The sequence below is a fragment of the Lolium perenne genome, chromosome 3, assembly GCF_019359855.2.
Source record: "Lolium perenne isolate Kyuss_39 chromosome 3, Kyuss_2.0, whole genome shotgun sequence".
Lineage (NCBI taxonomy): Eukaryota > Viridiplantae > Streptophyta > Magnoliopsida > Poales > Poaceae > Lolium > Lolium perenne.
The window spans coordinates 330,607,599-330,622,461 of NC_067246.2; the positions used below are offsets into that span (position 1 = coordinate 330,607,599).

General features: G+C 42.8%; 1 protein-coding gene across 1 annotated transcript; it reads left to right on the forward strand.

The window, feature by feature from the left end:
- The first annotated feature begins 12,644 nt into the window (after positions 1–12,644).
- On the forward strand, positions 12,645–13,926 carry LOC127340432 (uncharacterized). Its single transcript, XM_051366182.1, has 2 exons — positions 12,645–13,295; positions 13,870–13,926. Exons 1-2 carry the CDS (start codon positions 12,645–12,647, stop codon positions 13,924–13,926), a joined length of 708 nt encoding a protein of 235 aa, XP_051222142.1.
- Positions 13,927–14,863: the final 937 nt, after the last annotated feature.

Consider the following 14,863-nt stretch of genomic DNA (forward strand, 5'->3'; position numbering starts at 1 on the left):
TATAAATATGACAACGATCATCATAAGCTTCTTTAGGAGTATAAAACTTGGTATAGAAGGCCTTCCTCAATAATTCCCATTCATGATGGCATTTAATATCCAGAGATCTAAACCATTTGCGAGCATTACCAGAAAGAGATTGATATAATAACTTCCTCTTCACATGATCATGAGGAACATCAGCCAATTTGAATAAAGAGCATAGATCTTCAATAACATGTAAATGTCCCATAGCAGTTTTACTCTTATCACCTCTGAAGGTTAGTTTCATAGCTTGTTTGGCAATAACAACAGGAATTTGAAACACCACCTTAAGCTCAGGTGGTTTCTCTTCATTTTCTCTAAGAGTTTGAATATAAGCATAATCATATAAAATCAAACCAACCTCATCATGGCTAGTATGCATGATGAGACAAATAGCAAATAATAAAAATAGTAAAAGCTTTCTTACCATTCACTTACCAATAGCGCTACGCTCCCCGGCAACGGCGCCAGAAAAGTGTCTTGATGGCTCCCAAGTGCAGGAGATCAATTGTAGTACTTTTCAATAAAAAAGGTTGTCGAACCCATGAGGAGCTGAAGGTATTGGTCAGCAGAAACAACAAGAAAGCAGTAATAGTAAAGTAATAGTTTTGGTGTTTTTGGGTATATAGTTTGCAATAAAAATAAAGTGCAGAAAGTAAATAGCAAATAAGTAAATGGTCTCGATGAGAGAAAAGCCCAATCCTCTATGCAGCAAGAGGACAAGCTCAAGTGTGTGTGCTTATATGAGACTAAAGTTCCCGAGGGCGGCATGGATTCACTAGCATCTCAGTTCTAAACAACATGGTAAATATTTTGTCAAGCTTTATTCAATTAGGGGCGGAGCCTTAGTTAGGTGTAGCCATAGATATGTGCAAATACACCCCTTATGATGGGTCCTAGAGCCATTTTCATGAGCAAGTATAGGAATCATTAAGACATAAATATCCCATCATAGCCATAAGATTTGGGGTCCCCGACTTAAACCCCTCCAATGCAACCCATAGTGTTGGAAGACGGTTTCTGTCATTCCGGCCCCTCCAACACTAATGCATTACATCAAAGTGCAGCCCTATGAGACCATTAAAGTGAAGTAATATGCAGTCGACATTCGCATAAAACCATCATAGAACAACATAAAAGATAGAAAACTTGACCAAATACTCATTGCACATCATATAGAATGATAGCCAGATCATCCTATGCCCTCAGGGACGTGGGGAACTACTCACAAGTGTCAAACATGATATGGATCAGAGGCATAATGATTACAACACAATCTAAATATATAATCTCCCCACCAAATAATGACAAAATACCAATCACGAACATGCAATAGCACTAAAAACAATATCCGGGGTTCAATTCAACACAAACTATGAGGGGGATGACGTCGATCTCGTAGATGGAGATGGTGGTGATGATGGTGTTGATGGAGATGTTGATGGAGATGCCTCCTCCCAAGCCAAGGAGGAGTGGGGATGTCGATGGCGTCGATTTCCCCTTCACCGGAGGCACCAATGCAGCAGGATCTGCCCTCTCCCGGAGTAGGAGAGGACTTTCGCCTCCGCCGCCGCCTCAATAAATCCCGGGAAAAATATGACTTAGATTTTTGGGCGAAACGGAGCTTCTGGAATAAAAGGTGGCCCGAGGCGACGCTCGAGGAGCAAACGGGCATGAGTGGCGCGCCTTGCTTGTTTGGGCGCGCCACCTGGTGCCGTTCGCACCTCGTGGCCCCTCTCGCATGGTTCATTTGCTCACGGCCTTTCTTCAGGTGAAAAACTGATCAGGTATTTTCCCCTTGATTTTTGGCGATTCAGAAAGTCCTGAAACAAATAAAATACGAAAAAGGAGGTTTTCCGCCTCCCAGAAATTAAATACCAAAGAATGGGACTTTGTAGGAAAGTCTCGGAAATCGACTAAAAACGCATAAATAACACTATATGAAGGCAAATAACAATGAAAACTAATCCTATATGTGGCAATAATGATGATGCAAAATGCACGTATCAGCAGCCCATAGCCACGGTTTTCGAGGACGAGCCTTAGCTAGATCTAGGTCTAGATCTAGATCGACATTTTTTTGAATTTTGAAAAAAACATACCGCCGGCGCACCAGGCTGGTGCGCCGGTGATAACTCGTTTTACCGCCGGCGCACCGGCGGTAAGCCATTACCACCGGCCTATTCCCACCGACGGGCGCTGGTGTGCCGGGGATAACCAAAATTGGTGCGCCGGCGGTAGGGGTTTCCCTAGTAGTGCCATGTGAAGGGACATGGCCCAACAAAATATTTAAAGAGTGATACCTATTATAAGAGAGGTCAAGAGACTCATAACTTTCAAGTTGCCAATGCTACTTCGGACAACACAAGATAAATTATTTCTTGACAAGTTAAAGGAACCATATTGCTCCAAGATTCAAAAAATCTGCACTGATCTCACTATGAAGGTAGTTGCTTGATAGACCAGTACCATTCACAAAACCAATTTTGTTGCAAGTGGTGGTAAGACAACCGAGTCTGAAGCTTAGGAAAAGAGAAGATATGGCACAAGTATGCATCAGTTGCATAAGATTGAAGTTGTATTCATAAGTAGTAGCAAGCTCGAGAAAATTATAGAAACAGTGACTACAAATCATAAATAACCTTACCTCAAAAAAAAAATCATAAATAACCGCAACTCAGAATATTGAGAGAGTAACACATATTACAAGTCTACAAAACTGTCTCATCAGAAGTTCAGAACGACTATAAAACACTCCTGCTCACATAGGAACATATCATTACAACTTATTTGGTGAACGGAAACAAAGAGAAGGGCCATGGACAATACATGTACATGGCATTGTAGTGCGTAAATTTGAAGAAACTCACAGGTGATAAGTGTGAAGCAGAGTGCGGTACGGTTAGGAACGCTCCATCTTCAGTATACACTTTTCGTGCAGTGCATCGATGCACCTGAAGAAAGCAAACCTCCAGATCTTGCAGAAAAACAATGCTCCAAACCATACCCAGAAACCAAAGATAGTTCCAGCAATCACTGAGTAGTACAGCCACATGGTTTCGAGTTGATGGCGATCTTCCCTTGCCTCATCCAGTGTTGTTGGAGAACTTGAATTTCCTTTACATGGAATGCTCAGGACGACACCACATAGTCCCAAGTTGTTGCTATAAATGGAGGGGTCGTTGAGTGTTTGGAGCTGATTGCCTGTAGGTATGTCTCCTGACAGAAGGTTGTCGGAGAGATTGAGAGAGTTGAGGAACATCAAGTGTGATATGCTTGAAGGAATAGGACCCAACAGCTTGTTTTGAGAGAGGTCAAGAGACTCCACATATGTCAAGTTACCAATGTTACTTGGGATAGCACCAGATAAATTATTTCTTGACAAGTTCAGGAAGCGAATGTCTCCAAGATTCAATAATTCTGCAGGGATCTCGCCAGAAAGGTAGTTGCTTGAGAGATCGATACCAATCATAAGATTAATTTCTCTATTAAAAGTATAATATCGTCCCTTCCAAACTATTTCTGTGTGACCATCAAATGAATGATACATATTGTCGCGTAACATTGTCTGAGCACCCAATTGGCCGCCTTCAAAATCCATCTCTTGTAAGATATCTTTGTATGTAAAGTTGCTAAAAGTTACTGGTACCGAACCAGTGAGATTATTTTCGGCTAGATCAAGCAAATGGAGATGAGGGATTTGTGATACCTCCCAAGGGATACTTCCATGAAACATATTTAACCGTAGTCGTAGGATTCTTAGCAAAGGAAAACTTGCCCCTATCCATGAAGGAATTGTTCCAGAAAACTTATTTCCCCCCAGATCCAAAGATACTAAGCTTTTTGATTTCTGCAGAGCAATTGGAAAACATCCTGTGAAGTTGTTGTTTGCCAGATGCACCGATAGTAGTGAAGAAGGAGGAGGGTTCGTTAAGGCTGGAACTTCTCCAACAAAAGCATTGCTCGACAAGTCCATATAAACAAGATTGCTCCAGTTCCATAGACAACTAGGGAATCCAGACAAGAGATTATTCGACAAGTCTAACCCTACTAGATTAGTACCTGGCTGACAAACAACATCGCTGATGTTTCCAGTAAAGGTGTTGTTGGCAATATAGAAATTCGTGATATCGGTCCAGTTTTTGAACAATTCCAATGGGATGTTGCCGCTCAGGTGGAGATTATTCCCAACATCAAACTTATTTATTCCCTGAATCCTGGAAATGGATGGTGGCAAACTCCCAGAGAGCATGTTCCACGAGAAACTCATGGAGAGGGCGGTAGTGTTACCAAGCTCATCTGGGATTCCTCCTGACAACATGTTCCACGATAAATCCAATATCAACAGATAATGGAATTTACCAAGCTCCTTTGGTATTCCTCCCGATAACATGTTCCAGGAGAGGTCCATGTCCATGAGATCGGTAAGGTTACCAAGATCCTTAGGGATTCCTCCGGTGAGATTATTGTTTGCGAGGGTGAGTCTTTCCAAATTTCTCAGCCCCGAGAGCCGCCTTGGTATAGGCCCCGAGAACATATTGAATGATAGATCAAGTAACTCTAAATTTGGCGCCATATCTTGCAGGTTATGTGGAATCGAACCTGAGAGTGCGTTATGCGATAGGTCGAGCTCCACCACCGCGAGAAACAGGGTTGTGTTTGCTGGGATGGCCCCAGCGAGGCTGTTGTTGCTGAGGGTGAGCTTTGCGAGGTACGGGAACGAGGTGGAGTACAAGGCATCAAGCGTGCCGCTGAGGCCTTCGCCACTAAGAAAGAGGTCCGTAACATGGCCGGAACTGTCACAGGATAGGAAATCCCAGGAGCAGGTCAGGTTGTCACGTGACCATGAGGACAGAAAAGGGGAGTCGAGTAGAGTGTCCTTCCACCGGAGGAGTTCTTCTCCTTCTCGGCTGATTGCACTAGCCATGCATAGCAGCGCACAGAAAGTAGCTGAGAAACACAGAAGATTTTTGAAGTGGAGTGCCATCGCTCAAGGTAGAAGATGGATGATTTGCATGCTTGTTTGCCTAAACAATCAAGTAGTGAGCACATAATATAGAGCTAGGAGATTGAATTGCAGGAAGTCCGGTTCGCTCCCACTACCATTGAGCTTTATATACTCTATTTTATTAACGTGAGTGTATCACTAGCTGTTTTGGCGAAGAGAAATCAGCACTACAGATTAGTGTTAGTAGTAACGTGCTCTTAAACTTGATTGTATTAGTCAAGTCGCCCACTGACCATAACTACGGACCATCGCTTTTGACCCGGGAAGCAGTAAGAAAGTGACAACTCTTTACCATATCAGATCACACCGAGACGACGCGTATGCAGGTGGGCCGGAAAGCTAAGAGCATCTCTAACAGAGCCCGTAAACGGGCCAAAACCGAAAAATAACCGCCGGTTTACGGGTTCGGGCTGAAAATTGGCGCCGATCAGTGACCGTAAAAGGGGCAAAACCGAAAAACTTTTTTCGGGCCGAGACCGAAAACTCAAAACGGCCAGTATTTGTAGGGGTCGATCGAGCGAATCGAACGCTCGATCCCTATCTAGGGCGCGCTGAAGTTTCAGCTGACGCAACCGCTCGCTCGCTCCTTCCCCACGCTCCCCGCGCCGCCACCACACTCCGCCGCCGCCGCCCCGCCCGATTCGCCCGAGCCCTGTGATGTCTACGTGTGCTTCTATTCTTGTAGACAGTGTTGGGCCTCCAAGAGCAGAGGTTTGTAGAACAGAAACAAGTTTCCCTTAAGTGGATCACCCAAGGTTTATCGAACTCAGGGAGGAAGAGGTCAAAGATATCCCTCTCATGCAACCCTGCAACCACAAAGCAAGAAGTCTCTTGTGTCCCCAACACACCTAATAGGTGCACTAGTTCGGCGAAGAGATAGTGAAATACAGGTGGTATAAATAAGTATGAGCAGTAGCAACGGCACCAGAAAAGTGCTTTGCTGTCCAGGACTGGCGTGTGGTTGATGGTGGTAATATTGCGGACAGTACAGATGCAGTAGAACAGTAAACAAGAAGCGATAGCAGTATTTGGGAACAAGGCCTAGGGATTATACTTTCACTAGTGGACACTCTCAACTTTGATCACATAACAGAATAAATAGATAGATGCTAGACTCTACACCCTCTTGTTGGATGATGAACACCACTAACTGTGTAGGATTACACGAACCCTCAATGCCGGAGTTAACAAGCTCCACAATATTCAATGTTCATATTTAAATAACCTTAGAGTGCATGACAGATCAACATAACCAAACCAAGTACTAACATAGCATGCACACTGTCACCTTCACGCTACGAAAGGAGGCATAGATCACATCAATACTATCATAGCAATAGTTAACTTCATAATCTACAAGAGATCACAATCATAGCCTACGCCAAGTAGTACACGATGCACACACTGTCACCATTACACCGTGCAGGAGGAATAAACTACTTTAATAACATCACTAGAGTAGCACATAGATATATTGTGATACAAAACACATTGCAATCATAAAGAGATATAAATAAGCACTTCACTATGCCATTCATAACAGTGAATAAGTATTCTGTGAAATATAGCCTAAGAGACCCACACGGTGCACACACTGTCACCTTTACACACGTGGGACAAGGAGTCTCCGGAGATCACATAAGTAAAATCCACTTGACTAGCATAATGACATCTAGATTACAAGCATCATCATATGAATCTCAATCATGTAAGGCAGCTCATGAGATTATTGCATTGAAGTACATAGGAAGAGAGATGAACCACATAGCTACCGGTACAGCCCTTAGCCTCGATGAAGAACTACTCCCTCCTCATGGGAGACAGCAGCGGTGATGAAGATGGCGGTGGTGTCGATGGAGGAGCCTTCCGGGGGCACTTCCCCGTCCCGGCGGCGTGCCGGAACAGAGACTCCTGTCCCCCCAGATCTTGGCTTCGCGATGGCGGCGGCTCTGGAAGGTTTCTCGTACCGTGGTTTTTCTGTATCGAAGATTTAGGTCAGGGACCTTTAAATAGGCGAAGAGGCGGAGTCGGAAGGTCGACGAGGCGGCGACACACTAGGGGGGCACGGCCAAGGCCCTGGCCGTGCCACCCTGTCATTTGGGGCCCCTGTGGCCCCCCTCTGGCGGCTCTCGGGTGTTCTGGAAGCTTCGTGGAATTTTAAGACTCTGGGCGTTGATTTCGTCCAATTTCGAGAATATTTACTTACTAGGATTTCTGAAACCAAAAACAGCAGAAAACAGGAACTGGCCCTTCGGCATCTCGTCAATAGGTTAGTGCCGGAAAATGCATAAATATGACATAAAGTGTGCATAAAACATGTAGGTATCATCAATAATGTGGCATGGAACATAAGAAATTATCGATGAGACGTATCAGCATCCCCAAGCTTAGTTTCTGCTCGTCCCGAGCAGGTAAACGATAACAAAGATAATTTCTGGAGTGACATGCCATCATAAACTTGATCATACTATTGTAAACACATGTAATGAATGCAGCAATCCAAGCAATGGTAAATGACATGAGTAAACAAATGAATCATATAGCAAAGACTTTTCATGAATAGTACTTTCAAGACAAGCATCAATAAGTCTTGCATAAGAGTTAACTCATAAAGCAATAATTCAAAGTAAAGGTATTGAAGCAACACAAAGGAAGATGAAGTTTCAGCGGTTGCTTTCAACTTGTAACATGTATATCTCATGGATAGTTGTCAATGCAAAGCAATATAACAAGTGCAATAAGCAAGTATGTAAGAATCAATGCACAGTTAATACAAGTGTTTGCTTCTTGAGATGGAGAGAAATAGGTGAACTGACTCAACATAAAAGTAAAAGAAAGGCCCTTCGCAGAGGGAAGCAGGGAATAAATCATGTGCTAGAGCTTTTTAAGTTTTGAAATCATAAAGAGAGCATAAAAGTAAAGTTTTGAGAGGTGTTTGTTGTTGTCAATGAATGGTAGTGGGCACTCTAACTACCTCGCCAACCAGACTTTCAAGAGCGGCTCCCATGAAGGACGTTATCTCTACCAGCAAGGTAGATCATCCCTCTTCTCTTTTGTTTACACATGTATTTTAGTTTTATTATGGGTGACACTCCCCCCAACCTTTTCTTACACAAGCCATGGCTAACCGAATCCTCGGGTGCCTACCATCAATCTCATACCATGGAGGAGTGTCTATTTGCAAAATTAAGTTGCTTACTGATGAATCAGAGCAAAACATGTGAAGAGAATTATTAATGAAGTTTGATTAATCGGGGCTGGGAACCCCATTGCCAGTTCTTTTTGCAAAATTATTGGATAAGCGGATGTGCCACTAGTCCATTATGAAAGTCTGTCAAGAGTAAATGACAAGGTTGAAAGATAAACACCACATACTTCCTCATGAGCTATAAAACATTGACACAAATTGAGAAGCATTTTGAATTGTTTAAAGGTAGCACATGAAGTATTTACTTGGAATGGCGGAGAAATACCATGTAGTAGGTAGGTATGGTGGACACAAATGGCATAGTGGTTGGCTCAAGGATTTTGGATGCATGAGAAGTATTCCCTCTCGATACAAGGTTTTAGGCTAGCAAGGTTATTTGAAACAAACACAAGGATGAACCGGTGCAGCAAAACTCACATAAAAGTCATATTGTAAACATTATAAGACTCTACACCGTCTTCCTTGTTGTTCAAACTCAATACTAGAAATTATCTAGACTTTAGAGAGACCAATTATGCAAACCAAATTTTAGCAAGCTCTATGTATTTCTTCATTAATGGGTGCAAAGTATATGATGCAAGAGCTTAAACATGAGCACAACAATTGCCAAGTATCACATTATCCAAGACATTTTAGAATTACTACATGTTGCATTTCCCGTTTCCAACCATATAACAATTTAACGAAGAAGAAACTTTCGCCATGAATACTATGAGTAAAGCCTAAGGACATATTTGTCCATATGCAACAGCGGAGCGTGTCTCTCTCCCACACAAAGAATGCTAGGATCCATTTTATTCAAACAAAAACAAAAAACAAAAACAAACCGACGCTCCAAGCAAAGCACATAAGATGTGACGGAATAAAAATATAGTTTCAGGGGAGGAACCTGATAATGTTGTCGATGAAGAAGGGGATGCCTTGGGCATCCCCAAGCTTAGACGCTTGAGTCTTCTTGAAATATGCAGGGGTGAACCACCGGGGCATCCCCAAGCTTAGAGCTTTCACTCTCCTTGATCATATTGTATCATCCTCCTCTCTTGATCCTTGAAAACTTCCTCCACACCAAACTCAAAACAACTCATTAGAGGGTTAGTGCACAATTAAAATTTACATGTTCAGAGGTGACATAATCATTCTTAACACTTCTGGACATTGCACAAACCTACTGGAAGTTAATGGAATCGAAAAATCCATCAAGCATATCAAAACAGGCAATGCAAAATAAAAGGCAGAATCTGTCAAAACAGAACAGTTCGTAAAGACGAATTTTATTGAGGCACCAGACTTGCTCAAATGAAAATGCTCAAATTGAATGAAAGTTGTGTACATATCTGAGGATCACTCACGTAAATTGGCATAATTTTCTGAGTTACCTACAGAGAATTAGGCCCAGATTGGTGACAGCAAAGAAATCTGTTTCTACGCAGTAATCCAAATCTAGTATGAACCTTACTATCAACGACTTTACTTGGCACAACAAAGCACAAAACTAAGATAAGGAGAGGTTGCTACAGTAGTAAAAAACTTCCAAGACTCAAATATAAAATAAAAGTACTTTAGTAAAAACATGGGTTGTCTCCCATAAGCGCTTTTCTTTAACGCCTTTCAGCTAGGCGCAGAAAGTGTCTATCAAGTATTATCAAGAGATGATGCATTAACAACGGGGTTTGGAGTTTTCTCAACCATGCATAGTATTTTGGATACATAGGTTTCAGCAGCTCCCTTTTCATTAGTCTTGGGCTTGCTACTCTCATCCAAATTTTCAGGAACAAGCCAAGCATAATTATCATCTAGAGCTTCATGCATCGCTAGGAGCTTACATGGTATTGGTGCTTTGATCTCCCCACCATCATTAACATTATTAGTGTACTTAATTCTATCCATATCCATCTTTTCAAGTGTTCTTTTAAAATCGGTGATCATACCAAGCCTCTCATGCTTACTAAAAACTTTTCTAGCTTCTTTAGCTATATCCGCAAATTCTCGCACTAAGACTTTTAGAACAAAATCTCTCTTCTCTCCCCTCTCCATATCAGAAAGTGTAAGAAACATGTGTTGTGTCATGGGGTTGAGACTAATAAATCTAGCTTCCATCATGCATACCAAACAAACAGAGGCATCTTCATAAGTAGGGACAACTTTTGCAAGGGGTATATCTTTAAGATCTTCATGCATACTAACGTGGGTGAAAAATTCTTCTATATTATTTCTTCCAATTATAGACCCTTGTCCCACAGGTATATCTTTTACAGTAAAATTTAAAGGAAACATAATGAAATAAGTAAAGCAAATGCAAGTAACTAAATTTTTGTGTGTTTTTGCTATAGAGTGCAAGACAGTAAATAAAGTAAAGCTAGCAACTAATTTTTTTTGTGTTTTGATATTGTAAACAAGATAGCAAATAAAGTAAAGCTAGCAACTAATTTTTTTTGTATTTTGATTTAATGCAGCAAACAAAGAAAGTAAATAAAGTAAAGCAAGACAAAAACAAAGTAAAGAGATTGGGATGTGGAGACTCCCCTTGCAGCGTGTCTTGATCTCCCCGGCAACGACGCCAGAAAAGTGCTTGATGTCTACGGGTGCTTCTATTCTTGTAGACAGTGTTGGGCCTCCAAGAGCAGATGTTTGTAGAACAGCAGCAAGTTTCCCTTAAGTGGATCACCCAAGGTTTATCGAACTCAGGGAGGAAGAGGTCAAAGATATCCCTCTCATGCAACCCTGCAACCATAAAGCAAGAAGTCTTTTGTGTCCCCAACACACCTAATAGGTGCACTAGTTCGGCGAAGAGATAGTGAAATACAGGTGGTATAAATAAGTATGAGCAGTAGCAACGGCACCAGAAAAGTGCTTTGCTGTCCAGGACTGGCGTGTGGTTGATGGTGGTAATATTGCGGACAGTACAGATGCAGTAGAACAGTAAACAAGCAGCGATATCAGTATTTGGGAACAAGGCCTAGGGATTATACTTTCACTAGTGGACACTCTCAACTTTGATCACATAACAGAATAAATAGATAGATGCTAGACTCTACACCCTCTTGTTGGATGATGAACACCACTAACTGTGTAGGATTACACGAACCCTCAATGCCGGAGTTAACAAGCTCCACAATATTCAATGTTCATATTTAAATAACCTTAGAGTGCATGACAGATCAACATAACCAAACCAAGTACTAACATAGCATGCACACTGTCACCTTCACGCTACGAAAGGAGGCATAGATCACATCAATACTATCATAGCAATAGTTAACTTCATAATCTACAAGAGATCACAATCATAGCCTACGCCAAGTAGTACACGATGCACACACTGTCACCATTACACCGTGCAGGAGGAATAAACTACTTTAATAACATCACTAGAGTAGCACATAGATATATTGTGATACAAAACACATTGCAATCATAAAGAGATATAAATAAGCACTTCACTATGCCATTCATAACAGTGAATAAGTATTCTGTGAAATATAGCCTAAGAGACCCACACGGTGCACACACTGTCACCTTTACACACGTGGGACAAGGAGTCTCCGGAGATCACATAAGTAAAATCCACTTGACTAGCATAATGACATCTAGATTACAAGCATCATCATATGAATCTCAATCATGTAAGGCAGCTCATGAGATTATTGTATTGAAGTACATAGGAAGAGAGATGAACCACATAGCTACCGGTACAGCCCTTAGCCTCGATGAAGAACTACTCCCTCCTCATGGGAGACAGCTGCGGTGATGAAGATGGCGGTGGTGTCGATGGAGGAGCCTTCCGGGGGCACTTCCCCGTCCCGGCGGCGTGCCGGAACAGAGACTCCTGTCCCCCAGATCTTGGCTTCGCGATGGCGGCGGCTCTGGAAGGTTTCTCGTACCGTGGTTTTTCCGTATCGAAGATTTAGGTCAGGGACCTTTAAATAGGCGAAGAGGCGGAGTCGGAAGGTCGACGAGGCGGCGACACACTAGGGGGGCGCGACCAAGGCCCTGGCCGCGCCACCCTGTCATCTGGGGCCCCTGTGGCCCCCCTCTGGCGGCTCTCGGGTGTTCTGGAAGCTTCGTGGAATTTTAAGACTCTGGGCGTTGATTTCGTCCAATTCCGAGAATATTTCCTTGCTAGGATTTCTGAAACCAAAAATAGCAGAAAACAGGAACTGGCCCTTCGGCATCTCGTCAATAGGTTAGTGCCGGAAAATGCATAAATATGACATAAAGTGTGCATAAAACATGTAGGTATCATCAATAATGTGGCATGGAACATAAGAAATTATCGATACGTCGGAGACGTATCACCCTGCATCCCGGAGGTAGCGCCGGTCGCCCCGCACCCCGCCCGCTGTTCCTCGCCCAACTCCGGCTGCCGCCCCCACCGCCGCGGCCGCCGTTCCGTACGAATCAAGGATGAGCTCGGGCGACGAGTTCGATCTGTTGGATTCGTCGAGCTCCGACGATTCCGACCTCGAAGAGCTGCTCCAGGACGACGAGATGGAGGCAACCATGCTCCTCCTCTCCGTCAAGGACCTGGAGGACCGCGCGAAGCTGCTGAATCAGAGGTGCGGCTCCGTGTTCGGCCGGAACCACATCCAGCAGAATCGCCTCCTCGGCCACGAGCAGCTGATGGAGGACTACTTCGCCGAGGTACCTACCTATCCTCCCCATCTGTTCCGTAGGAGGTATCGCATGCGACGTAGCTTGTTCGTCCGAATCGTCAAGGCCTGCGAATTGCATTCGAATTACTTCAATCAACGTAGGAATGCCGCCAGGGTGATGGGTTTCAGCGCTTTCCAAAAGATCTCTGCTGCCATGAGGGTCATTGCGTATGACATCCCTGTGGATTACACCGACGAGTATCTTCGAATTGGCGAAGATACTACCACAGAGTCAGTCCGCAGGTTTGCTCGCATGATTATCAAGTTGTACGGGTCTACGTATCTCCGAGCTCCCAACGAGGATGACACCAAATGGTTGATGGAGATAAATGAGAAAAGAGGTTGGCCTGGCATGCTTGGTAGTCTTGATTGTATGCATTGGACATGGAAGAATTGTCCAAAGGTATGGCATGGACAATACTGTGGCAAGAGCAAAGATGCAACCATTGTCCTTGAGGCCGTAGCATCACAAGATTTGTGGATTTGGCACTGTTTTTTTTGGTTTGCCGGGGACACTCAATGACATCAACGTCCTGCAAAGGTCTCCTTTGTTTGCTAAATTAGCAAATGGGGAAGCCCCCACTTGCAACTACAAGGTCATGAACAATGAGTACACAATGGAATATTACCTAGCCGATGGCATCTATCCGGATTGGGCAACTTTTGTTAAGTCTGTCAAGGATCCCCAAGATAGAATAGAAGCTGAATTTGCCAAGGCTCAAGAAGCATCTCGCAAGGACATTGAGAGAGCTTTTGGTGTTTTGCAAGAAAGGTTTGCTATTGTTCGTGGCCCAGCCCGATTTTGAGACAAGAAAACCCTTGTCAACATCATGACATGTTGTGTGATTCTTCACAACATGATCATCAAGGATGAAAGAGAGTTGAGCTTGCCCTGCTTCTATGACAATGTTGGCACCCGAGTGGAACCCCAACGCAATCCGGATCGCATTGAAGCTTTTCTTGAAACACATCGGTAGATTGAGAATGCCAATACCCATGCCCAGCTCGTCTATGATCTGAAGATGCACCACTGACAGCGACATGGCCGTCGGCTTTGATCCTACCATTTCATTCATTTGTTTGTCACATGTATCATTGTTGAGACATTTGTGCATTTGTCCAATTTTCCCGAAGTTGTTGTAATTTGGTTGAGACATTTTACATTTGTTCATTTTTCCCAAAAATGTTGTAATAATTTGGTTCAGATAATTATTTATGTGTTGTAATAATTTGGATGATTATTTGATTAATTATGATACATTGTTGTATGTGTTGCATATGAATTCTATGAAAAACCCTGCCTTTTACGGGTTCGGAACCGCATGCGCAGAACAGAGCCCGTAACGAAAACTGAAAAACAGAATATTTTGTTTTTCAGATTTCTTTACGGGCTCTGTTCTGCGCCTGCCATTTTCAGGCCCGTAAACACGAGTTCGGTGCACTGAACTCGTGTTTTTCGGTTCACGTTTTTACTGACTCGGCTAGAGATGCTCTAAGGTTGACGCCATATGCCGATAGAACATATTCAATCGGTTCCAACATTATTGAAGTTCTAGTTTTATCCCAAATTTGACTGGATTTAAAGAAAAAAATTATCAATATTTTCAATGATGAATTTTTTATAATAAATCTAATAAAAGGATGGTAGTGTTTTAAATATTGCTATTTATCTCTCTTATAAAGAAAACCCCACCAGGGAATCAATTAAGTTGTTTATCTAAAAAAAAAGTTATCTATCTTGACATGCAGCAGAGCCACAGCAAGACATATTCATAGCCATTTGATTATGTAGAACTTTTAATGTGGTTGGAGAATTTAGGAGCCGTTCAAGCAAGTTAATTCAATGGTGGAGAAAATAGTAGTACTGAAAAGTACAAGAAAAAAAGTACCAGAAAGTACTGGAAAGTACTACCTCCGGTCTGTAATAACTGACGCATGCACAGGCTAATCAACATGCATACATTCAACAAC

What these genes read in the sequence shown, in the direction of transcription:
- LOC127340432 (XM_051366182.1), top strand. Translation starts at nt 12,645, where the DNA reads ATGAGCTCGGGCGACGAGTTCGATCTGTTGGATTCGTCGAGCTCCGAC. An exon ending in CATGGAAGAATTGTCCAAAG is followed by an intron (nt 13,296 to 13,869) that starts GTATGGCATGGA and finishes ACACATCGGTAG; the next exon opens with ATTGAGAATGCCAATACCCA.